The sequence below is a fragment of the Diabrotica undecimpunctata genome, chromosome 4 (assembly GCF_040954645.1).
Source record: "Diabrotica undecimpunctata isolate CICGRU chromosome 4, icDiaUnde3, whole genome shotgun sequence".
Lineage (NCBI taxonomy): Eukaryota > Metazoa > Arthropoda > Insecta > Coleoptera > Chrysomelidae > Diabrotica > Diabrotica undecimpunctata.
The window spans coordinates 135,238,962-135,266,241 of NC_092806.1; the positions used below are offsets into that span (position 1 = coordinate 135,238,962).

At 34.8% G+C, this 27,280-nt stretch overlaps 1 protein-coding gene across 2 annotated transcripts in view; it reads right to left on the reverse strand.

The window, feature by feature from the left end:
- The window catches only part of Dad (Daughters against dpp), a 149,798-nt gene that overhangs the window by 52,835 nt on the left and 69,683 nt on the right, over window positions 1-27,280 (reverse strand). For both annotated transcript variants that reach the window (XR_011950782.1, XM_072530354.1), the window contains exon 3: window positions 25,458-25,526. Coding sequence is in view for 1 of the 2 variants with exons in the window: in XM_072530354.1 (XP_072386455.1) it covers window positions 25,458-25,526 (69 nt within the window). In the remaining variant the exon portion in view is untranslated. The remainder of the gene's footprint in view (window positions 1-25,457; window positions 25,527-27,280) is intronic.

The following is a 27,280-nucleotide window of genomic DNA, read 5'->3' on the forward strand; positions in this document are numbered from 1 at the left end:
CTTTTTCCCTGCTCAAGCATTCAAATCTCCCAACATAATTTCTTTATTAGCATTAATTTAAATTGGAAAGAAGAAACTAAAACTTTACTAAATAAATTATGAATGCGTTAATGTTATTAAAAAATTTAGTGTTTAAGCACATTTATGTGTAAGGGGGCGTTGTGAAAGGAAAACCTACAATATCCGTTATACTTTATAAAGAAGAACAGATTAGAAAACGTTTATTCTCGTGTAGAAATGCTTACAAGTTTTAGGAATTAAATTACAAGTAACCGTTCGAAATAGAATATACTTGGCTCCATCACATCGATGTTCCGCTCCAAAAAATTTCAAATTGGCATCTCAAAAATTCTATTATCGCTAATGGGTCAATACTGAAAAACTTCATATAAATAACAAAAAACATTTTATTAGTTTTTACTTTTGCACTTTGCTTCAATAGACAAACTAATATTTTGATTCTGTTCTATCCGTTTTGCAAGCAGAAAACCTATAAATTCTTCTTATAGCACTAATTAAAAATAAGGTATCCAATTTTTTTTAAGTCTCATCGTAGGAAATGTTTATTTAAAACGATTTACGTCATGTTTTAAAAAGCGGAAAATCATTCACTATCAATTTGTTATTGATAAATTTAAAGATTATTTTATTTTAGATTTAAACTTTAAAATTACAGTTAAAATTAATGTCGCTTCATGAACGAAGTGTCTCTTCATAATTAAAAAAAACTAGCCTTAATGTAGCCACTTTCATTTCTCTCTTAAAGCGCATATAAGTTAGATGCTGATGACCTCGTGTGAATATAGCTATACTGGATATTTTTCTGTTTAATACAACCGATTTAGAACGTATGTCTACATTCTCCGATGCCCAGTCTCCATTCTTACCGTTTGTTCCATTGTATTTCTCTTTGTTCCTCATTTCTTAGGTCGTCCTTACCATTTTTACCATTGAGTTGATACAATTGAATTTTATTTAAAATTGATTTCGCGACCGTAACTGACATTCAAAATTGACGGTCGCTTCATTCTATACCAAAATAGCTAATAAACATATTTGCTCAAAATTATCTTATCTACATTTCTTATTTGAAACATTTTTTTCTACGGCGTGCAGATTTTTGGTAAGTAGTTGTTTTCGAAGATCAAATCTATGACGACTGGACTAATTGAGTATTATTCCTATATAATTCCTCGCAAATCACTTTATACTTGTTCTCTATTACAAGATTGCTATGTCTGTCCCTAAGACGAGATATTTGGTTTTTTTGATATTACGTAAGTCTGCTTTACTGGTATTGGATAGGTCTTAGATATAGGTCTTATTATTGATTACGGTTTGTTGTTATCTGATCATCTCCAATCAATACACATATTTTATTGTAATTTGAGTTTTTTTTATAATCTACTTAAAACCAACCATTCATTCTTAAGTTATTTACCTATTTCTGTATCATTTATTTTTAAATAGCAATAGTATATGTAAGTTATATAAATATGTAAGTTATAAATAATAAAATGTTCATTGATATTGGAAATTCGCCGACGTTTAAACAACAATAAAGTGTTTTATTAAAGCCACACTGATAAATCAAGGAAAAAAGTAAATTTTTCTATATTATGGAACGTTTTACTTTAACTTTTTCAGTTACAGCGTCCTCCTACGAGGGCACAAACATGTGAAGTATCATATTGTCGAATAGTGGCATTTAACATTCCGAAATAATATGTTCCATGTAGAAGGACTCATTGATGAATGATTGTGCTTCATAAGAGAGAACACAGTATCAATTTCATAAAGTTGATTACGTTAATTTAGCGCGAACTGTCTACACGTCAAACACGTGCTAATTTGTACTTGATCTACCTAGAATTAAAAGCTGAGATATGAATACAATTGGTTTGATTGTAAGTACAATTTGAATAATTTATGCTTTTTTATTTTAATACATACTTGGCATTCTTTTAAACTTTGTATATTTTTGTAAACATCGACGTCTCTCAGAAAGGACAAACGTACCTCATGACACATATTTCATATTAGACTACTTTTAAAAATTTAAGAAGCTGTTAAATTTTAAAAAATAAGAAGGAGCTTACTGGGGGGAAAATTTAGACAATGACAATGACACTCCGTCATTGGATATTTGTTCGACGATGACAATGTATGGAATGAGTTAAATAACTTATCAAACGGTATGTTTTTTTTCTATAATCTATTAATTATTAATAAAACCTATTCAAGGGGGTGGTGATTAATCCGAACACGAAGAAATTGGTGAGCCCAACATTTCCGACACAAAAATGTGTTTGACCTGAGAATAATATCTATTCCTGGAGCATCTAATTAATCTAAAACGATTAATAGCAGTGCTCCCATGGCAGGTACTACTAGTGCAATTTTTTCTGAAAAACAGATATTATATGGTTGAAAGATATTCATAAACCTGTGGCTCCTGAAGTGTTGCCACATCCGAACTGTTTTTTTCAAAAATATATTCCTAACATTTTGTTTAAACAAAAGGCAGAGAAAACCAATCTTTTTAGTGTTCAATACGGTTATGGTAGCCATGTTCCAACTAATATTGAGGAAATAAAAAAATCATTGGATATCATATTATAATGGAAAATGTTAACTTTCCACGGGTTGTAATGTATTGGAATAATCTAACATCGATTAGTCTGGTCCCTGAAAACAAGCCGATAGATTTTTTTATTGCGCCAGACATTGCACTTGGTGAATCTTACTGGCAGACCTGTTAATAACCTTGACCGACTGTTGAAAGTAAGAGAGATGTTTTTACATCTATCCAAAATCCCTGTGCTGAACTATCTCTAGAAAAAAATTTTGTGTGGACGAGCAAATGATCCCGTACAAGGGATGTGTCAATATTCTGCAATACAATTGAAAATACCGGAAGAATGGAAAACGAGAGAACTAATTCCACTATTTAAAAAAGGAGATATAAAACAGCCAGAAAACTACAGAGGTATAAACTTTTTAAATACTACCCTAAAACTACAAATAAAATTTTAGAAGTGCTAATAAATCAGTGGATAAGTTTAACAGATGAGCAACAGGGTTTTCGTAGTGGATCTTCCACTACGAACAGTGGAACAAGTGTACAGGTGTACATGTTCAATAGTCGTTATAAAGCAAATTACTGAGAAATCACTAAAGTATAATAGATCAGCATTTCCGTGTCCGATTGACCTAAAGAAACAGTTTGACAAAGTAAGACTCAAAGATGTAACCCATTTTCCTTATAATAGAGAAGAATATTTTAAAATCTATCGAAAATATATACCAAAACAACAAAATGGTCAGAAAGTAAGAATAGATAGATAACTTACAGATCTTATAGAAATAGGCAGAGGAATAAGACAAGTGGATTCATTGAGCCCCTTGCTCTTCAATTTAATCATTGATGAAATCATCAAAAGCATTAACAAAGGAATAGGATACAGAATGGGAAACAAAGAAATAAAAATACTCTGTTACGCAAACGACGCAATACTGATAGCCCAGGAAGAAGATAGTCTGCAAAAACTGGTCCACAGATTTAACATAAGAGCAAAAGAATTTAATATGACAATCTCATCTCAGAAAGATAAAACAATAGTGGTCAGCAAAGAACCAACCAAATGTACAATAGAAATTGATGACATCAGCATTAGACAAGTAATGGAAATAAAATACCTGGGAATTACACTGTTCAGCTATGGAGACCTGGACAAAAAAGTGAGAGATCAAGTACAAAAAGCAAATAAGACTGGCAGGATGCCTTAATAACACTATATTGCGAAACAGACACATTAACACCGAGATGAAGTCAAGAAGTTATAAAGCCAGTGTAAGACCAATAATGACATATGCCTCAGATACAAGACCCGACACAGCCACAACGTAAAGGCTACTGGAAACGGCAGAGATGAGAGTACTGAGAAGAATTACAAGAAATACGCCGAGAGATCGAAAGAGATGTGAAAACATTAGAAGAGTGTATAAATGAATGGACACAAAATAGAAAAAAAAGAATGGAATAACCATATAAGCACAATGGAGGAGACCCGTGTCGTCAAACTAGCAAGACATGTCACCAATCGGCAGAAGAAGTATCGGACGACCGCGCAAAGGATGGAGCAAAAAAAGAGCTGCCTATGTTTAAGCTTGGGTATGGCACATTAAGAAGAACCAAATAAATTTATTTCATTTTCAGATTTAGCTGGGGTACGCAATGTGTATCATTCCGTACAATACATTAAGAAGAAACTGATATTTTATTAGAACGAGTTAAGAAAAGCAAATAAAATAAATAAAACATTACAGCCTTATTTTATGAGCAGCTAAATATATAGATATTAAGTTTTTATACGTATGCATAAAGTAGATGAATTGAGAATTATCTTATCTGGAAGAATTCTTTTTTTATATCTTGATCCTGCTGAAGATACTGACTTTCTCACAAATAACCACGGTTTCCTTTTTTGGTTATCGGTTATCAGACCGCAAAGTTTATTAGTGTCAGCACGAAGATCATTTAACGTTCCAACAAATTCATTATTTCTGGTACTTTCCCCGAACTAAATATTTTTGTATTATTCGGCAACAGCGCTTAAAAGATTTTGTCATGGCGTGAACGGCGCGGGTTTAAAAATAGACATTACGAGTTCACCGCTGGCGCCAAGATTACGACCGATCGCTGCCGGTTACGTCACGTACTCGAAATGTTATGTACTGAGCCGACATATTCGAAAGGTGAGGTTTGAGGTTATGTCCATCTCTATGAGGACCGCGATATTATTGTGACCACAACGACGCGGTCGAGGTATTAGGCAAAAATTACTTAAGTAGGTGACAGAACGTGTGCTTAACCTCTTGTTGCATTTCTGCGGCTATATACCTTAAATGTCTGTGATAAACAGTATTATCTGGTATCAAAAAATAGAGGGTGATACTGATAGGAAATATAGATTCGTTACCACAAAATCCACCATGATTCTAAGATTGGATTTTGCGTATCACCATATTAAACTAACTTAGTTATCAAATTCGTTGTCTGTATTATTGGTAGCTCTCTTTTGAAGATTTTTTTTTTTTGAATATTTGGGACGACATTTTAATGATACTTGGATAGAGGAAGAAACTAAATTATTATTAATGATTTATTATCAATTATTAATAAACGACTATCGTTTAAAATAATTCTTTATGTTATAATAATCTCTTTTGGATACAATTCCCGGATTGGAAATCAAAACGTCAAAAAAAATGTAAAATGTAATTTTTATTACAATCGATTGGGCCAGGGAAAATAAAAGTGGCATAAGTCATCAAATTTCAAAAAATGAGTTACCTAAGTCAGTTTTTCAAATTCCCTGACATAGTACCTACTATTCTAAATTAAAGTGGCTTTAGTAATTAGTACATGCATTCGCCACTAGGGGCAGCACTAGTTTCCGTTTTCTACAAAACATTGTTTGTTGGGAATGAAAGTGAAGTAAGTACGGCTTCTTGTGTAAATCCCTCTTGGGTGTAGTTTTGATCATTAATGATTGAAAAACTTCAAAAGGGAATAAGTTTCAAGTGTTATTAGTGACTTTAAAGACTAATTAGTTATTAATATTGCAAATTGTGTGAGTGCTTTCACAACTACCCTACTAAAAGTTAAGTTTATATCAGCGAATATTGGATTTAACGTTTATTTTGAGATAGACACTCAGATTCACTTGAATTTGTTGACGATGTATACCGAGATCTTGACAAACGAAGCCCTAGGCCTAATAATTTAGAATCTTCTTCTTTCTCAATCTTTCTGCAGTAAACAGGCTCGTAACGTATTCTTCTAGTTCGCAAGATGAAGATGGAAATCTGCATTCGTTTTTTGATGACGAACCAACAGAGATAAGGCCTTCTAACAAGTATAAAAGGAGGAAAAGACTAGAAATCCTTCCCAACATAAGCAAACTTTAGCAAAGAAAGCCCGAAATTCTGGACAGCAATATGTGTTAAAGAAGAGAAAAATGGTTGGAGATCAAATATTTCAACATACTGTAAAAGTTCCTGTAAAAAAAATGTAAAGACAAAATCACACTAGAAGAGAGGAAATCGAAGATTCCAATTGTTTTGGAAAATGAGAGATTTCAAAAGATAAAATACATTTACATACAAATGCAGTAAAGAAAAGAAAGGACGGAACAATTCAGAGATCTTCTTCGAATAAATAGTTGAGACCAAACAATGAATTATCCGTTATGGTTTGTAAGAAACCATACGTTCTTGATATGTTCAATATGTCTGGGAAAAGAGATTCTCGCGCTTTTAGAAAAACAGAACACGCTAGGTATCAAGGAGACTTGAGATGATTAAAAGGCTGTCCTAAACGTAAAATACCAGAAGGCGATATAAACTATATTATGTAAATTATATATATATATATATATATATATATATATATATATATATATATATATATATATATATATATATATATACATATATATATATATATATATATATATATATATATATATATATATATATATATATATATATATATATATATAAACCCATTACCCGAGGAAACATAACCCTAATAAGAAATATATATATGCGAATCATTAAACCTACGAAAATGTATGCCATCTATGTTGAAAAATTGTCTGAAGGTCAGAGACGTCCAGTTTAGGAACACTTTTATGGATATACATTCAATAATAAATTCAACTTGCATTTTTACATTTCTAAGAAAGATGCAAATGTTGGTATACATACAAAATTAAAATATCTCACCCTGATATGAGCCAGGAGGATAAGAGACTACTTGAAAGACATCAAGAGCTTCACCTAAGGAACGCTGCAGTTGCTAGAGATTGCATGAAGGATGACTAAAATTAAAATTTCTAACCCTTACTTGGGTCATGTGTTGAGAGGCGAAAAATATGAATTACTTCAAGTTATACTGGAAGGAAAAGTACAGGGCAAAAGATCAGTAGGAAGACGCCAGAACTCGTGGCTGAAAGACCTGAGGAGATGGTTCGACCGCTCATCCGCAGAGATCTTTCGCGCAGCAGTTTCTTCCACAGCTTTCCATCGGCGGATTTGTCAAAAATTGATACTTTTTTAGGCATTTTAAATTACTAAAACTCAGGTAAAAGTTACAACAAAGATTTAATGAAATAAACCAATACCAATACTACTAAATTTTTGTGGAACTATATAGGATACAAATTTGGGTTTTTACATGTTGGGATTCACATTTGGGGTTGTACATGAAGATGCTGGGATTTAGATTTGTCACCTCTGTTATTGCCAGACCAGACCAGACCGTTCTGATATATAATAAGAAATCATGTAAATTTACGACTTTAGATAACAATCCCCGAAAAAATAGATTTCTTTAAAAAGTTAGCAATTGTTATAAAAATACTTGAAGGTCAGTCAAAACTCAAAAATATTGTGTGCAAGTGAAAAAAAAAAACTACCGTTTACCGTTAACTGAAAGAAACACCGTGCATTCACCATGGATGGTGGAAAAATATCCATCATTAACATCGATGTTGAAAACATCGACAATCGCTGTGTGACCTAACATCGACTATCAATGCTCAGCTTAACAAGAAAACAGTTTCAGAACATCTTTAAACTGAGAAGATTGAACTGATTTTTGGATAATGGTTGTTCTCACTTTCCATAATATAAAACCCCTTATATTTTTTTTATTGTGTTAAAGTTTTTATTACTTACTGTTTTGTTGACCACTATGTATTGTTATAGTGATAAAACATTTTTATTAGCTAAAAATCTTTGTTTACTTAATATTTTTTGTCAATTTATATAAAAACTAACTAATATCTTTCGTAAGGTCTAATGGCAGGCCATTATGCAGGCTTTTAATATCGGGACATCAATGTTAACGATATTTTAAGAAAAACAAAGTGTTTTATAACAATTTATAGGATGTAAATTTGTAGCAACGTGGCGTTCGTAAATAATGTGCTACGACAGTAATATGTATATATGCTTACATCACGCCTGGGTATTTGGCTTTCGCGCGTGTCAAACCAAAAAAGATTTTTCATTTTATGATCCTTTGTAAATACATTGTTAAGGGTCCCAAGATAATATAAATTTACTGTTAATATTTTTTAAACTAATTTGAGGAAACTACTACATGTTCACATTTACTAATACTTAATATTTGTGTTTTCAAAGACTATTAAATTCATAATAATTCTTAATAGTACTGTTTATTTATGACAAGCTTCTTCAACATACTTCCTATTATGTTGTGTATCATTTATTAATTAATTAACCGTACTTTCGACAGAACTGCAGTCTTTCAAAATTTGCATTACTGCAGTATTTTACTTGTGGCCGACAACAGTTTGGCTACAAAAGAACGAGCTTGTTGCTTCTGATGAAGTGGTTTGCATCTATCAAAGTCTTACAATATGAGCCATAATATTGCTAAATATTCTCTTCCATTGGGCATTCCTACCGCGTCTGTCAGATGTCTTATTTCTTTAACTATTCCACGGTGAGTCTAACCTATCTATCTAATTAGCCTTCTTGGTCCATCTTTGGACATAGACCTCCCCAATCCTTTTCCATTCTTCTCTGTCTGTCGCTATAGTCATCCACCTAGAGCCCGCGTGTTTCTTGATATCATCTGCCCATCTCATTTGGGGCCTTCCTCTGCTTCGTTTATATTCCCACGGTCTCCAACTTATAAGAATTTTGTTCCATCGGTCTTCTTTTTGTCTTATATTGTGTCCGGCAAATCTCCATTTCAATTTTGCAACTTCTTGTCTAACATCCCTCACTTTTGTTGTCTCTCTTATCCACTCGTTTCTATTTTTATCCATTAGTCTTATGTGCAACATGTCTTTCCATTGCTCTTTGGGTTTTTATGATTTTGTCCATGTTTGCTTTTGTAAATGTCCACGTTTGGGAACCATAAGTTAGAACAGGGAGTACGCATTGATTGTATACTTTGGTCTTAAGATGCTGTGGATATCTTTTGTTTTTAAGAATGTAGCTTAGTTTGCCAAATGTCGCCCATGCCAGTCTAACTCGTCTTTTTATCTCTGCTGTTTGGTTTTCTTTGTTAAGTTTTATAGTTTGACCCAGATATATATATAATCCTGAACTTGTTCTACTTCATCTTGTCCGATCCTCATTGTGATGTTTTCATCTGTATTTGTTATGATTTTGGTCTTGCTGTAATTCATATTAAGGCCTATCTTTCCAGCTTCTACGTCCAGTTCTTTCATCATTTCAAATAATTCTTCTTTTTTATCTGTTATCAATGCGATGTCATCAGCGTATCTTAGATGGTTCAAGCGTTGTCCACAAATTTTTATACCGTTTTCTTCCCATTCTAATCTTTTAAAAATATTTTCCAGAGCCTGATTGAAAAGTTTCGGTGATATTGTGTCACCCTGTCTCACGCCTCTATTTATTTGTATTGATTTTGTTCCTTCATATACTTTAATTGTTGTTTTGGCTTCCTTATATATATTGGCTATTAGTTCCGTATATCTGTGGTCAATTATTCTGCTGTTAATCAAAGAACTTTTCACTGCCCAATGTTCGACACTGTCGAAAGCCTTTTCGAAATCTATGAACGCTATATATAGAGGAATGTGGTATTCATTTGCTCGTTCTATAAGTATTTTCATACTTAGTAAATGGTCACTTGTGCTGAATACCTTTCTAAAACCAGCTTGTTCTTTTGACTGGTATCCGTCGAATTTTGTCACTACTTTTCCACCATATTTCAGCACCTCTGCAGTTATTCCATCTTTTCCAGGCGATTTGTTGTTTTTCATTTCTTTCAATGCCTTCTTTATTTCTGATTTGCTTATTTCTGGCTGTAGAGTTTACATTTTTTACTTTAGCCTTAAGTTGGTTTTTAATTGTTTCTGGTGGTTCCTTTTTTATTTGAGCCGTTCCACGGTGAGTAGAGCTCACATAACTGGCTACATCTGATGTTTTTATAACGAATATAGTTAAAAAGAACGAAATTTGTATGAATTTGGACCTTTGGCTAAAAAAAAAAACGATTAATCAACTTGTGGGACTTAATAACAACGTGGGATTACTCACGACAAATGCTTCTTCGTGGAAAAAATGAACTGTTTACTGTAACTTAAGTCCTTAACATATCCAAAGGTGATATCGAACTGTCGAGTTACTCCACGCATCAAAATTCAACGGATCCAGAGTTACGACGTAAACCCAAACTTTAATAGACATGAAATTAAAAGGAAGTGGCAAGCGATATGTCATAAAATATATTTTGAACTTTATCGTTTTTACAAAATATTTCTAAATTTTCTTGGAACCAAAGCGATCATTTTATTTTATTTCCCTTATCTGATGCATTAAATATTAATGACTAAACATCTGATGGTATTATATTAAGGACGTTATCTCAACGACCTTTAAAAATATCTATTTCAGATGTTTTAGATAATTTTAATTTTCTGTGACTAAAAAAATATTAGACGCCTATTACGAATTTATCGAGTGTATTTGTTTGGTTGGATTGCGAAACCATCTGAGGTTATCTGTCGTTAGTAGTATAAGTAGGATTTTTGTGATCTTTGAAATATATTAATAGCAATAGGCGAGGACTAAGGGCCTCATGTACCTCGGCCTTTTTTTGTTTTTGTTGTTTATGTTTAATTTCTCGGTAAACGAATCATTTTGATGGATAAACGCATCATTTTGATGGGTAAACGCATCATTTTGATGGATAAACGCATCATTTTGATGGATAAACGCATCATTTTGACGTGTTAACGCAGCGTAGGAACATTACTTAATTAGGAATTTACCATGTCTGTACTGAAATATGTGCTGAAAATGTTTGTATGTGTGTAGAGTGTTCTTGTTTAATAAAAGTGTGTTGTGTGTTGTATATGTATTGTGTAGGATAGAGAATGTGTATATAGGATTTCTTTTTCCGTTGTTGTTGATATATTCTTGTTGGTGACTTCTTCTTTAAGTATTGGTAGCCAAAGCCTGCTGCTTGGTTTGCGATTAAATGTTTGGCAAGTTAAGTTCTTGACGAATTGATTTCAACTTTTGTTGTGTTCTGCCAGAGTAATTAAAATGGGTAACAATTCGTCTCACAGCAGCTATCATCTGTCTTATTCCTATTTGAGACTTTAGCGATTCTTCGATGCAATGAATAAATAAAAAAACTTCTAGAATAATATTTAGCGTCTCATACACCTTTTATCATATTGGCCTGACTGTCATGGACAAGTAAAGGGATCTTGCTTTGAGGAATAGTCCATCTTTCTGCAATAGCATTGAGCTCTTTTGCGATATTGGTACTAGTATGTGAACACCGCCCAATAGTCCATCTTTCTGCAATAGCATTGAGCTCTTTTGCGATATTGGTACTAGTATGTATGTATTGGTACTTTCTAGAAGATCGAATATGATTTGTATGTTGCAGAGAGCTTTTTATACTTATTTACACATGACAAAAAGAAATCGAATGCTTCCATCAGTGCCTCAGACGGACAGTATCACGGTACTCTTACAGCATGCAGGATTAAATACACAGTATTTATTATCAACTGAAAAATCTTTTAAAAATATGTTTGTTACAACATTATTTCTACATTGACTAACGTTTAATGGATCACTTTGGTACTTCAGTTTTATTTAAGTTTTAAAATGTTATGTCTTTTTTAAAATGTTATGGCTACTAGAAAATAGTTCAATTATTGATTCGTAGAATATTAATTAAATGAATTTATTTAGATGGAAGCCAAAATATGAATTGAAAACAAATTAAGTTGTAGACATACTGTTACATATCAAGAAGTTTGAATGCTAATAACATATCAGTTCGATAAGTTCAAGGGCAAGAACAATTTTTTATGTTCAATTTGTATGTATAACTCTTTAATTGAAGTTTCGTTAGTTGTTAATGTTTTTAAAATTCCACTAGCGTTCATCCTATATTGTTTCCAGTGCTTTTAGATAAATATGGCTTGAAATAATATTTTGAATATTTATAGCACTGGTTATGGTCAATTTTTCAGAATGAGAGATACAAAAATAGTTCAGCTGGTCTTCAAAGTAGAAAAAAAGGTTTAAAAAAAACGACAAAAGATGCACCAAATAATTATCCAAAATATACACAAAAAGATAACTGGGAAAAATTTGTAATAAAAAATATTCAGTCACTATAGTAGGAATAAGTGACCGTGTCTCTAAAATGTGAAATGAACTGCTTGACTTTGACTTAGACCTATTAGAGTCATAAAAATACATTTGGTAACAACCAAAGTGATAACAAATAAACTTAATTAAATTATAACACTAGCAGAAGAACAAGGTTTCAGGTCGGGAAGATCATGCACCGACGCTATATCTATAATGAAGCAAGTGCAAGAGAAATCATTAGAATACAACAAACTGGCATATCTATGTTTCGTAGACCTTAAGAAGACATTTGACCTAGTCAAATAAAGGACGTTATTCCCTTATTGTACGCAAGAGAGATACCTCTAGGAATAATCAAAACGATTGAAAATATCTATCAAAAGAACACAATAAAAGTAAAAGTAGAAGAAGAACTAACTGACCCTATTGAAGATGGCAATGGGATAAGACAGGGAGATTCCTTGAGTCCTCTATTGTTCAACCTGATTATGGATGAAATAATAAAAAAAGTAAGAACTAAAAAAGGATACTACTACTCTCTCAAAGTGAAGATGATTTACAACGTATACTGCATTTATTTATTTTAACCGCCAGAAGATATTAATTTCCCCAAAAAAAGACAAAATGCATGGTTACAACAGCAAATTTACTAACATGTAAATCGGAGCTGGAAGGTCAGATAATAGAACAACTGATGGAGTTTTATCTAGCATCACATAATCTAGCTACGGAAAGCTCGAAACTGAAATGGAATGTAAAGCGAATAGAGCAAACAGAGCCGCAAGTTGCCTGAATGATATGGAACAATATGGAGAAATAAAAATATCAGGAAAGAAATGAAAGGCAGAATTTACAAAACAATTATCAGGCCAATAAGAATCACGCTACAGAAGCACGACCTGACACAGCGAGGACAAAAAGGATGTTAAAAACAGCTGAGATGACAACACGCGAAAAATTGATGGTAAGACACTATGGGACAGAGCTAGAAGTACAGATATACGATGTAGATGCAAGCTGGAAAACATCAAGAACTGGGTAAGAAATAGAAGAGTAGACTGGAACGAATGACAACAAATAGGGTAGTAAAGACGGCAAGAGACGGTTCCCCAATAGGAAGGAAATTACAACTTACTGCAGGGACATTGAAAAACAGATAGTCATGTCTACATAAAAATAAGAAGAAGACAATTTTGATAGGCGTATTCGCGTGTACTGACGTCAGAACGTCATGATCTGATGTGGCTTTTCTTTAACGGGTCGTACAGACTTGGTGGTGTTTGATGATGGTACCGTCAACGCCTACCGATATATCGTTGACGTTCTTCAAGATCATATTGTGCCATTTGCCTCTTATATTATGTAGAGGAAGCTGGAATCGACGTTATGGGATGCCCAGTGAGTAGTACCGATCACAATCCTATAGAGAATGTATAGACGTCAATGATAGACGTCTGCGGAACTCTCCTAATCAAGCAAACACTCTGAAGGAACTGGAACAACGTCTTGTCCAAATTTGGAATGAACTGGATGAGAATACTATAATACCGTTTATTTCGTGTATAAATCGTCTATGCCAAGCTGTTATTCGTAGCAGGGGTGGAAATATGGGGGTGGTTTGATTAACCAAAAAGATTTGAACAATTTCATATTTTAGAATAAGCGATTTTGTTGTTCATTGATTTAAGATTGTGTTAAGTTTATGAATATGAAGATAATTAGCGACGACAACACGAAATCTGTTTGTTTTACAAAGTAAAGTAATATGAAATAAAATGCGATTTATTTCAGTTAATATTTTCGTGTTATATGGTAAGTGGTGCGTTAATTTCTTGGAGCAGTGTATATCATCACCCAGCCTTCATTTATCACGTCCACTGCTGGACACAGGCCTCCCTTAAACTCCTCCATTCTTTGCGATTTTGTGCTCTTTGTTGCAAATTTTTGGTGATACGTCTGATGTCGTTAGCCCAACGTATAGGTGGTCTTCCCCTACTACGTTTGTCTGCTCTTGGCATATATATACTTGGATTAATTAAAGTCTGAAGTTAGGGTTGTAATTGTTGCGCTCTAGTAATCATTGGCGTAGAAAAAAAGAATCAGTTTTGAGATGATTCACTTCACTTGATTCCTTAACCATTTCTTCATCTCCATTTTTTTTATTTATCGATTCACGTGGTAGATTTAGTGTAACTTTATTTATTATGTTTTAATTAATTATAAAACAAGGAGTAAAAACTTACGGTTTATATCTATTTTTAACCCCTGTAACTTTATTATGCTGAATCCGATTCCGTCATCAGTTTTTCTGTATATGTTGCAATTGAGCTGCACTAATCCACAGACACCCAATCGGACAGCACAAAGCTAATGGATCAAATTTTAAAAAAAATTTATTTCGATTCAATTTAAAAATACCCAAATGTTACGGGTTATAGTGTAGCCATAGGAACAAGTAGGTATGCCAATATTTTATTTACGAAATATGAACGAATCTATCCCTATCACACAGTTCTTATGCGAATTCCTCGTTATTTATTCTCTAAAAAATTTACTGGGACTTATTCTTAAAAGCAGGAACATAACAGCTATCTAAATAATTTGGCTGTGAGGTAAACGTGAGTAAAAAATACATATACTAGTCGGAGTACACAGACGCCGCTAGCGTCGTAAAATTTTGGATAGCGAATAGCTGGACAGATGTTTATACCCAGAGGCGCCGATTTAGATATATCTACAATGTATACACATACTTAGATTGTGATCATGTTAGTAGACCGGTTCGGTAAAGAAAATTGTATAAAGGCGGAAAATTTAGCAAAGCAGGCCGGAAAATGACGTTTAAATTAATCAACATCAAATTCCCCAAATTTATTATACTCAACGTTTTTATTTTTTTATGTTCTCATGTTTAATTTAAATGTGCCCACATATAAAGGTTGGTATAACACTACCAATAAAACGATCTGCGAAAACGTGCGAAGATTTCCGAACTATCAGCCTTATGAGTCACTCACTTAAGATTTTTCTTAAAATCATACATGCCAGAATTTACAAAAAATGCGAAGAAAATGTCGGTGAAATGCAATTTGGATTCCGCAATTCCATGGGTACACGTGAAGCACTTTTCACCTTACAAGTCCTACTTCAGAGATGCCGCGATGTCAGTTGTGATGTCTATATTTGTTTTATTGACTACGCCAAGGCATTTGACCGGTGTCGGCACCAGAAAATGGTCGCCGCCCTACAAAGAGTAGGATTGAATGAGAAGGACATTCGGATTATCATGAATTTATACTGGAACCAGCGTGCTCAAGTCAAGGTCGAAGACCAGCTGACCGAACAAGTGAAGATCATGCGAGGAGTAAGGCAAGGCTGTGTGCTCTCGCCGACTCTTTTCAATATATACTCTGAGGAAATTTTTACTGAAGCCCTCACAAACCTAGAGATGGGAATCCGAGTGAACGGTGAATACATCAATAATATCCGCTACGTAGATGACACTGTGTTACTTGGCTAGCAACCAGCCTAAATGATCTACAAGCCTTAGTAAACCGAGTGAGAACTGTGAGCGTAACATATGGACTAGACCTTAATATTAAGAAAACTAAATCCTTGCTGTGATCTCAGTTTGGGAACCAAGATGCGGATAGTGAGGTGCTACATTTTTCCAGTTTTACTATATGGAGTTGAAGCATGGACACTGGCGCAAGCCACAGAAAAGCGGATTGAAGCCTTCGAGATGTGGATCTACAGGTCCTACAGCGCATGTCAAAAGAAAAAGAAGTGCTTAATTTAGTGAAACAACGTAAGCTTGAGTACCTCGGCCACGTGATGTGGAACGAAGAAAACTATCGAATTCTTTAACTCGTTATGCAGGGTAAAGTATTTGGCAGGAGAGGACCGGAACGCTGTCGTATCTCGTGGTTGAAAAACCTTCGACAATGGTGTGGGATGACCTCCGCGGAACTGTTTCGCAGAGCAGTCAACAAAACCATGATAGCCTTGATGATCGCCAACATCCGAACCGGATAAGGCACTGAAGAAGAAGAGGAATGTCTTGAAAATCTTAGCATACAAGGAGTAGGTAACGTTCTTTCAGGAATTTACATTGCAATCGTATTTCTAAATACAGGATGTTCACTAATGATACGCCATTTCTTTAAACTACTTCTAACCACAGTAAATAAATAATTTTAAATGAAACACCCTGTATTTTATAATTTTAATGAAAAACAAAGTCAATTGTCTTTCAAATAGTATTAGAGTTCCCTATATCGAAAATTAATACTTTTGGAGATAATTGTGGTAAGCTAAGATAATAAATACTAAGGTAAGATATTGATTATTTTATTTTAGCATGTATGAAAATGTCATAATTGTCACAATTGACGTTATTTCTGGTTACTGGCACTTTTACACCGTGATATAAATGGCTCGTTTAGAATTAAACAATGAAGATTACGAAAATTTACTTTTAATACTTAAGGAATGTAACAGTTTTTACTAGAACATGTGCTGTTTGTTTTCAACAAAAAGTTAACAAAGTAAAGCCTATTGTTGATAGTAATCATCATACAATTTAAAGCAATGTGCAATTTTAAGTTTACCGACACCATATATGTAAATCACTAGGTAAAAATATTCAGTCATACGTGTATAGAGATACAACAGTCTTCATCTTCATTGGTTCTTTGCTCAGAGCCATGTGCCAGAATCGCTATGCTGCGGCTAAAATTCAGTCATATTTAGGACTTTGGTATCAATAGAGTATTTAATATTAAATATATTGTGAATACTTTCAGTTTAGAATAATTCGAGGACAGATGGTGCAGAAGGTGAGATGGCGCAATGGTTTTACAGCGCCACCACTAATGTTGGAATGGGAGCAGCTGCGCTCTGATGTAGTTTAGTTCATACCATCCATACTTAAATATCAATTTATATGTAATCCGGATGGACAAAAATATTTTTCCAAATTTCCTTCTTTGTGCTATTTTAGTCACAATATCGTGTCAGGTAAGTGAAAATATTTAAGTTTTCATAGATGGTCCACATATTTTTGAGGCGAGAAGGCTCACTAGTAATTCCTTTTCTTTTCAGTATGTCTACCAATGGAAGTTTTTTCAGGACTAGCTGGACCGAACAACAATTAGCCGAAGCTATTCAAGCTGTTAATGAGAAGAGCATGGGAGTTAATATGGCTGCTCGAAATTTGGGGGTACTTGGAAATTACTCTGCGAAGAAGAAAATTGAGACAATGTAAAGAAAGGCCTTTTTGGACCCCCCTCCATGTTAGGCGAAACTGGCGAAGAAAAATTGGCCAAACATATTATAAAACTTCAAAAAAAAAACAGATTTTCTCCTACTCGAACCGAGGTGCGAAGTATAGCTTTTCAATTGACCGAACAGCTGTGCATTAAACATCATTTTAATAAGGAATTGAGATTAGCTGGTTTTCCATGGCTGCAGTTATTTCTGCAGTGAAACTCAAGGCTGTCCGTGAGAAAAGCAGAAGGGGTATCCATTAATCGATCTTTGTGTATGAACAAAAAAGACATTGAGCTGCTAGAAAATACTCTGACCGAAAACGATCTTATTAATAAACCTGGACACATCTACAATATGGGTGAAAGTTTACAACTGAATAATAGACCGGGACATATTATTGTTAAGAAAGGGATCTAAAAACATCGCAAGTATCAGCTCCGGTAAAAAAGGAAAAATCACCGTTATGGCATGTTGTAACGCGGAAGACGTTTTTCTTCCCCTAACCTGCGTAATGAAAGGGAAACATAAAAAGCAAGAGTTCGAGAATGGGATGCCTCCAGGATCCTTAGTCTACATATCGGACAAAAGTGATCAAAAAGAAAACTCAGAAAGCTGTTAAAGGTGACTCATTAGCAGACAAAGATCTAAGATCAAGACCGACATTGGATGACTCTTCAGATCTACATCCTTTATTAGTAGTTGGAAAACATACTCCATCAACTTGAGGTTTACTCGGAAATGTCGATTATTTATTAAAGTTCAGAACCAATTGGGTAATAGAGCAGACACTCTGAAATTCCGGCCGGATCATGATGCTGATCCGATAGGAACAGTAGGTCCAGATGGGGCCGGATTAGAACTGGAATTCAGGTGCATCTTTAATAGATACGGCTTAAAAAACATAATTACTTGTTCCTCCGATTGATCTATGTACTAAGTCTATTAAAAGAACCGTAAAATCGAAGGAATCAATGCAAAATCTCTTACAAGAAGCTTAGGCAATCGTCGTAGTAAAGGATCAGTAAAAGATCATTTTGTTATGTTAGACTTATAAAAGGTTAGCACACAGCTTGACGTTATTTGTCGGCTGCCAGGATGATTCGCTGACGGGTCTATATTTGAGTTTAAAAATAAACCTTTTCCAGTGCGTATTGTCTTGCACGAAAACAAGTGTGGCGCCCATGGCGCTAAATCAGACGCCTCGAATATATTTGCTTTGTTTTTTTTTAATTTATATGTCGGGAATCATAATTAACTTTAAAAGCTGGAGGTCACTAACATATTTGAGGTATACGTGGACGACGGCGCGCCATTCTAGTACTACATACAAGAGAAGTCAAAAGTAAATGCCGCTTAAATCATAGTAGGCATGTCAAATCATTCTATTAAATCATCATCATAATTAAAGTGGTTTCTAACATACACTGCTAATATATTTTGTGTAATTTTAGTTTCCAACAATATAACATTATAAGGATCATAATTTCCAGAGCATTTTGCTTTATATTATTCTTTGTTATTGTTGGATAGCTCTTATCGGAGATTGGAAATCATTATCACTGATCTAAAAGCTTATTTGAGGGTAGTGCCACACCCCAAAACTTTCAATACTTTTGAAATAATTCTGATTATGAATCCAGGCCTCTATAATGGCTATACTAGGCTGCCAACTTCATTATTTTGGTCCCCTGTTTGGTTTATTATAGTTCACAAATACACATTGGTTATTACTCTTTTGTACCCTCGTACATACCATCGGTGTTCTACTTGGGAGTCCACTTTAGTAAGACTCTTAATTGGGACACAGACATCCAACATACTATTAACAAAGTTAGGAAGAGAGCTTATCTCCTGGGCGCGTTGTCCTACAAAAGATCTGGCACTAGCTCCAAAACCCTCTTACATACCTACAAAACATCCATAAGACCTATTATCGAATACAAGGTGTGTGTCTATGCATCACTTAACAAAAGACAGATTAATAAACTCTTGACCATCGAGAGAAAGATATCGCGGAAATGCATGAGAAAACAAGCTCACTAATCTACTCACTTTCTACCATGAATACCATTGAAAACCGAATCCATTCTCTCAGCAAGATATATGTACTATGCACTATAAACAGCCTTAACAACCGAGCTAAGCTGATCCTCAAAACTCCTTCCCATCGCCGAGGGCACATATTCACCAGGACTCCAATAAAAAAAGTTCCATTCCCGCCATCCAAACTTTTACACTTGACTAGTAACGAACTTCCTGATGAGTATTAAGACGTCCTTGAAGCAACTCCCATTAAATATCGAGATAAAATAAGCTGCAAGCCAAATCTAAGAGCCATTCCCATCGTATATCTGGTGGCAGCGAAGATACTTTCTTTTCGAGAAAAAAAGGGCACATCTTCCGCTTGCCGCTCTGCTAGCAGCATACTGAACCTCTCCCGCTTTTACTTACGTTGCTCTACAATCCAATACTCCCGTCAAAAAAGGGAGACTCTCCTTGAATAGGCACACCACCTAAGCAAGGTAATAACATTCAGATTCCATTCTAAAAAGTTCTTGTATTTTGTGGATCAGGTCTTGCTTCTGTTCTTTAGGGATTCGACCACTAGATATTATCTCCTGGTGATTTATTGTCTTCGATCTTATCAATTTTGGGTATTATTTCACTGTTTGTTTGTTTTTTAATTTGATTATTTGATTCTTTCCAGTTTTTAATACTTCTTTGAAGTACCTTTAAGCTTTTATTTGCCTGCATCGTTTGTTGGATTTGTTCGTTATTATATTTTCTCAAATCTTGCTGATTGCTTTGTGTACTTCTTGATTCACCTTCCTTATTTCTTCTTTACTGTTGTTGTGTTGAATAAATGGAAATATGATTCGGTTTAGTTACTAGTTTTGCTACCTCCTTTGGGATTTTCGGTCCAGTTTCGATATTTACTTGATAAACGTTTTTTCTGTTGTCCTCAAATAATTTGAGGACAATAATTCTCTTACAGTCGACATCATTTTTCCTTCTCTGTTCTTAACCAACCCTGTTTTCATTGCTGGTTCATTAAGACTCTTTATGAAGAAAATATTCTTTGAAAAGAATTTTCCAAGAATCAATTTATAGCAATAAAATATCTAAAACAAATTCATAAAGTTGAAAATGAACTGCTATAGATAACTTCCCAGAAAATGGTAGTCTAGAGTAACATCGTAATAAAGTTGCATTTAAAATTTATTGACAACTACATGAACGTCTTGAATGTATGGTTTGTATAATATACTACCCAGTTTTTCATACTGCAATTTTTAATGCAAAAGAAGCAGGAAAATGTTTTAATCTTCAATTAAAATCAACTATTTAAATTTCGTAATAGTCGGTAGTTTGTAAAGTAAACATGACATCAGAAGTTGTGACACCGCTCTCTCTCCTTCTCTATTTATGTAGTGTCGTGTCTGCCTCGACAGGTCCCACTCAAGGTGACCAACACACAAGAAAAGAAGTCCCGAAGTGGCCCCCTTCTTCTAACTGTCGTTCCTGGCCTGCGGCAATTCAGGGAGTGGTGGTAATGCGTCGAAGAACTTTAATTTTTATTTGGTGTTTATGCAATTTCCTTGTTTGTAATTTTTAATTTTTTTTTTTCTAAAATTTTTGCATAAAAATCAAAATAAGTAAAATATAAACGATAATATATTATTAGCGTTAGTCTTGACCCCAAATGAACCACATTTCCTATGCTACTTCCATCAGTTTATCTTTAACGTTTTTGTGAGTCTATTTAGGGATATTTTGCAACAAAACTATTAAGATTTTGCCGAAAACTAGGGAGTTGTAAATTATAGTAAAAAGCCCACTTAGTCAGTTATACTTGTTTTAGTATGAGACCATCTCGTTTGGGAGGTTGACGATTTTATTGGCTGTTATAGCAGTGGAGATCGCTCTCCTTGTCCTTCGATTTTCAGGCGAAGAATCTTATAATATTGGCCTCTTTTAATACAACCAAGGTACTGCAAATATTTTGCCTGATTGTTAGAAGTTCTGAATGTTTTCTTCCCCTAGGAGAAAATATTCAAAACTTCTGTTTTGCTTCTCTAATGTGGTTTGGGTTTGGGAATCTACGTTGGTTTTGTGTTTTCTCCGGAAGGCACACAATATTCGCCTATAGAGTAATTAATCCGGTTTACTTATTACAGTAATCCGTTGTCAGGCTTCGACTGCTATTTGTCAGAAGTCACCTCAAAGTAATATATAATAGGTAGTTGTGTACCTGCGAAATCTGGCAATTGGACACCTTTTTTGTCACAAATTATAAATAAAGAAAAGTACCTTAGTACACTATCCTCTATAAGTAGGTTTACATAAATTCTTTCTGGAAGATTTGAGATTCTACAACGGATGGTACATAGCTAGAAAAATCAAATTTGTTTTCAATGTTTGCTAGAATAAAGAGAATAAAGTAGATGGCGCTTTATGACTCTTGTTCATTCTGTAATTGAAAACATACCTAAGTAGGCGACCAGCCTTTCAATACACGAGTCACGAGTTTGTGTTTAGCATTAGGAATAGGTCTAATGCTATTTTTATACAAAAAGAGAGGACAATACGTTTTTTAGAAACATCTTACACATTTTGTTCTCTCGAGAAGTTTGTTATTACAATAGAATGTAAAAATATAGGTATTGCCTATGACTACAATTCGCATTATCAGTATTTTGGTTTTTTTCATATAGTCAATTTTAATTAAGTCCTTTTCGGACGAAGTACAATTTCAAGTAGATCTAGACGTTAAAAGGCGATTAAGAATTGTATTCCATCAATCTGTAAAATCCATTTTTAGTATGTACCTATTCATACATTAGACTAAACTACGTATTCAAGAGATTAGTTGGTCTTCTTCTTATAGTGCCGTGCATCTATAGTGCATTGGCGAATTATCTTAAGGTCAGATGTCTGTCTTTTGCGGCATGCAAAAGATCGCCAGTGTTATTTATGCCTGTCCAGTTCTTTATGTTCCGTAGCCACGACATTTGTTTGCGACCTACTCCTCTCTTGCCTTCAGATTTTCCCTGGATGATTAGTTGAGGGATTGCGTATTTTTTTCCTCTCAGAATATGGCCGAGGTGGTATTCAATTTTTCGTAGTCGTAGATCAAATTGAGTAGTTCTCTCTCAGTATTTGCCTTTCTTAAGACTTCCTCGTTTCTCACCCTATCTGTCCATGGTATGCGGGACATTCTTCGCAACGTCCACATTTCGAAGGACTCCAACTTATTAATGGAAGGAACTCTTAACGTCCATGTTTCCATGCCTTATAACAATATTTAGCATACATAGCATTTAACCATCCTGTAGAGGAGATTGAAGGAAAGATTGCGGTTACATAGTAGCGGTTTAAATTTGATAAAAGCTTGTCTTGCTTGTTCGGTACGGCATTTTATTTCTTGTTGAGGATCCCATTGGTCATTCATCATCATTCCCAATTATTTAAATGTTTTCACTTGATCGATTGGAGGTCATTATCTACTTGCAGATGTATTCTTAAAAGTGCGTTTTTTCTTATTGCCATGCATTTAGTTTTTCCAGCATTTATCTTCAAGCCATATATCTTCCATCCAATTTTTCCTACGGTGTTTATTTTATTTAACATCAAGTGCATATCATGTTCGTTGTTTGTTAGTATCGCGGTGTGGTCGGCGTAACGAATGTTATTTATCGGGAACCCGTTTACCTTTATTCCACACTCAGAGCCTTCCAGTGTCTCTGCAAAAATGTTCTCCACATAGAGATTGAAAAGCATAGGAGACAAAATACACCCCTGTCGCATCCCTCTTAAAATTTCAAATTATTCTGTGTTGGTTGATTTGTTCAGTCTCACTAGTGCTTTTTGATTCCAATAGAGATTCTGGATAACTCTTATATCTTTCTCGTCAATGTTAGCGTTGTGTAGCATTTTTATCATTGCGTCATGTTTTACGGTGTCAAACGCTTTTTCATAATCGAGGAATGTTATGACTATATCCTTTCGTTAATCCATGCAGTTTTGTACAAGCATATTCAAGCAGAAAGCTGCTTCACGTGTACCCAGTCCGCTCTTGAAACCAAATTGTGTCTCACCGCTTAGATCTTCCAGCTTTCTGAACATTCTCGTGTGAATGATACGAAGAAACATCTTAAGCAAATGGCTCATTAAATTAAGTAGGATTAGTTGGTAGGATACCTTAAATATCCAATAACAATAAAGTATTTGCCACCAAATTTATTACTTTTGATTTGGGCCTCCTAGCAACCGTTTGGTGATTGAAATTAATTTTAAATCTTTTTTTTTTGGTGTTTAATTTGAAGCCTTAATTTAAATTATGTCTAAGAACATTGGGGAGGTACTGGGTTCTCGGGATAGAGCCTATTCAGGGTGTACCTTCATTAAATGGATTTACTGCAAACCTGGTACACTCCGTTTGGCAATTATTGATAGCATATTTTTGAGCAACATAATCCAGCCAGAGGGCCTCTGGCCCGAGGGATGTATGTTGCTCGATGGGCATAATCATTCGGATAACACCAGTAGTACATACAAAAGATGCATATATATTTTGTAGGAGCAGTAAAGTGAAAACGTCTCAATTTTAGTTCTTATATTATGTGAAGTGAAAAATAAAATCTTGTATGTACCACTGGTGTTACCGGATGATTATGCCCATCCAGCTCTTATGCTAGAGGCCCTCTGGATGGATTATGTTGCTCTCCGGGCATAATCATCTTCATCACCATCATCAGTGGTGCTACAGCTCTAGTTGAGCCTTGACCTTCCCCAGTCTATTTCGCCAGTCGTTTCTGTTCATCGCCAACCGTTGCCAATTTGCCGCGCCGATTTTCCTTGCGTCCTCGTCCACACCGTCCCTCCATCTCAGTCGTGGTCTGCCTCTACTCCTATTTCCCACTGGGACCGATAATAGAGTTCGTCTGGGTGGGTAATTTTCATTTGCTCTTGACGCATAATCATCTTAATAGCACAAATAACTATGAAACCATTGCTTTTTTAATTGATAACGAAGCGCGTATGGCAAGGCGGGCGCTCATTTGTACAATGGGAATTTAAACCAATTTGTGCTCTAGATCTTGTTTCTCTCGCTTATACTCTCCGCAGTGCAAGCGCCCGTCCTGCCATAAGCGCTTTATAAACGAGTAAAAACCCTTTTAAAAATAAATAGGCTCAAAATAGTTATCGGGAAGTGATAGAAAAACGTTTGACCTTGCATTTAGGTCCCCGATGAATTTAAAAATAATGTTTTTACTTGTGTTTTTGATCCTTGAAAATCGTAATTGTGCGTTTTTCTCAGTTTCAAATTATTTTTACCACAATTTGATCAAGTTTACAGAAAAACTACAAGAGACTTATTTAAGAATGATACAAAAAAAAATTGTATGAGCGGAAAAAATTGATTGTTAAAATTTGATTAAAACAATTTGAACAACTTTTCGCCTGGACGACTTCTTGAACCTTATTTTGGGGTATCCCATGAAAGTGATTATGCAAAAAAATCATATGGGAATATTTTTCCGAACGAACCTGAGCTTTTATCATATCATTACTTTTGAAAATGCTAATGGTTTAATTTACATTTAATTTATTTTTCATATTTATTAGGTTTTGTAAATTATTTTTGTTGTTATAGTGAAATAAATTATCATTTGTATACCTAATATTGTTCTGCATTGAAGCATTCGTCTTTCTTATCTAAACAATCCTCGTTTTGTAAAAACTTAAAGCGGGTAACGGCCGTATCCGCTCTCCCCTAAGCTTCATCTTGAAGTAGAAGCGGTTGTGGCCATTAATTTTGTAGTTCGTCGTATATAATCATCAATATTAAAGATAGCAGGAACGCACATAGCGTATGTTATTAAATTTATACACACAGGTAGAGAAGATTGGAGAATGACGGACTGATTCGTTAAAATTCTAGAGTGAAGTATCGGAGGCAAAAAGTGTAAATATTAAAGATATATACATACCTCCGTTCGTTGTAAGCGAACCAGGATAGGAATCTCGACAAACTAGAGGGGCTTCTCTTGGAGCACGATCTAGAAGAAAAGGTAAAACATGTTTGTTAAAATACTTTAAAAATTATAAATACAATATATCCATCATAGTATACAGTATGTGTATGCAAAGAAAGAAAAGTTTTTATACATATTTGCAAATAGTGGAACTCTTTAAAAATGTTGTTTAATTAGAATAACTTTAAAAATGTTTGGTACGAAGCTACAGCATCATCATCAGTAGTGCAACAGCGCTTAGAAATCCTCGACCCTCCCCAATATTCTGAGATATACTATTTAGTTCTGTGTTTGAGTTATCTCATTGAAAGCACTGATCTTCTTAACATTTTGCATAATATAAGCTACCGTCCAAGGAAATCTCGTTGGACGAACTTTACGAGGCTCTAAAAAAGATGAAGAATAACAAAGCTCCTGGATAGGACGGTGTCGTCACGGAAGCGATAAAGATAGGAGGCTCAGTACTGATAACCAAAATTCAAAAGCTCTTTAATCTATGCCTATGGAATCAAAATATCCCAACAAAGTGGAATAATTCAATAACTGTACTCTTACACAAGAAGGGAGATATAGCAGACCTGGAAAGATACAGACCAATCAGTCTCCTTAACCGTCTTTATAAATTATATACCCGAATAATAACGAACAGATTAGAGACAAAGCTGGATTTTTACCAACCTCGGGAACAAGCCGGTTTCCGCCCTAATTACGGCACAAACGATCACCTGCAGTGCCTAAAAACCCTGATAGAAAAAACTAACGAATATAACCGTCCCTTGGCATTGATATTTGTAGACTTTAAAAAGGCGTTTGATACAGTGGAACTACCGTCCATCTTAAGAGCACTACAAGATTGCAGGGTCGACCACAGATATTGTAATATAGTTAAAAATATATATGAAAATGCCACAAAAACCATAAGTCTACATTCAGCAACTAATAAAATAAAGATAAAAAGGGGAGTCAGGCAAGGTGATACCATGTCACCAAAGCTGTTCATTACCGTTCTTGAGTATGCATTTAAAAGACTAACATGGCAACAGAAAGGAATATCCATCGATGGAGAAAGATTAAACCATCTACGTTTTGCGGACGATATCGTGCTTCTGTCAGATAATCTGGGAGAGATCAAAGACATGCTCCAAGAACTGAATGACATACTACAAGAAACTGGGCTGGAGATAAATTTCGAGAAAACCAAAATGATGACCAATATGGTTCCCAGCGAAGAGATACAGATCAATAACAACAAGGTAGAATTAATCGATAAATACACATACTTGGGTCATGAAATTAGAATAACCAGAGACAACCAAACCTGCGAGCTAAATAGACGAATCACGTTGGGATGGGCGGCATATGGAAGGATGAGAGACATTTTTAAAACAAATACCCCAATTCACCTGAAAAGGAAGGCATTTAACCAATGCATCTTACCAGTCTTGACCTACGGAGCAGAGACCATAACTTTAACGAAAGCTACTGCCGAAAAACTGAGGGTAACACAAAGGCGAATGGAGAGATCAATGTTGGGCCTGACCTTGAAAGATCGCGTGAGAAATGAGGAGATACGCCGACGAACTGGCGTAGACGATATTATACTGCGAATCAATAAACAAAAGTGGAGGTGGTCTGGACATGTTGCTAGAATGGAAGACGGAAGATGGACGAAGAGATTATTGGAGTGGAGACCAAGAGCCGACAAGCGAAGTCGAGGCAGACCACCTACCCGATGGACCGACGACCTAAGGAGAATAGAAACAAACTGGATTGCAGCA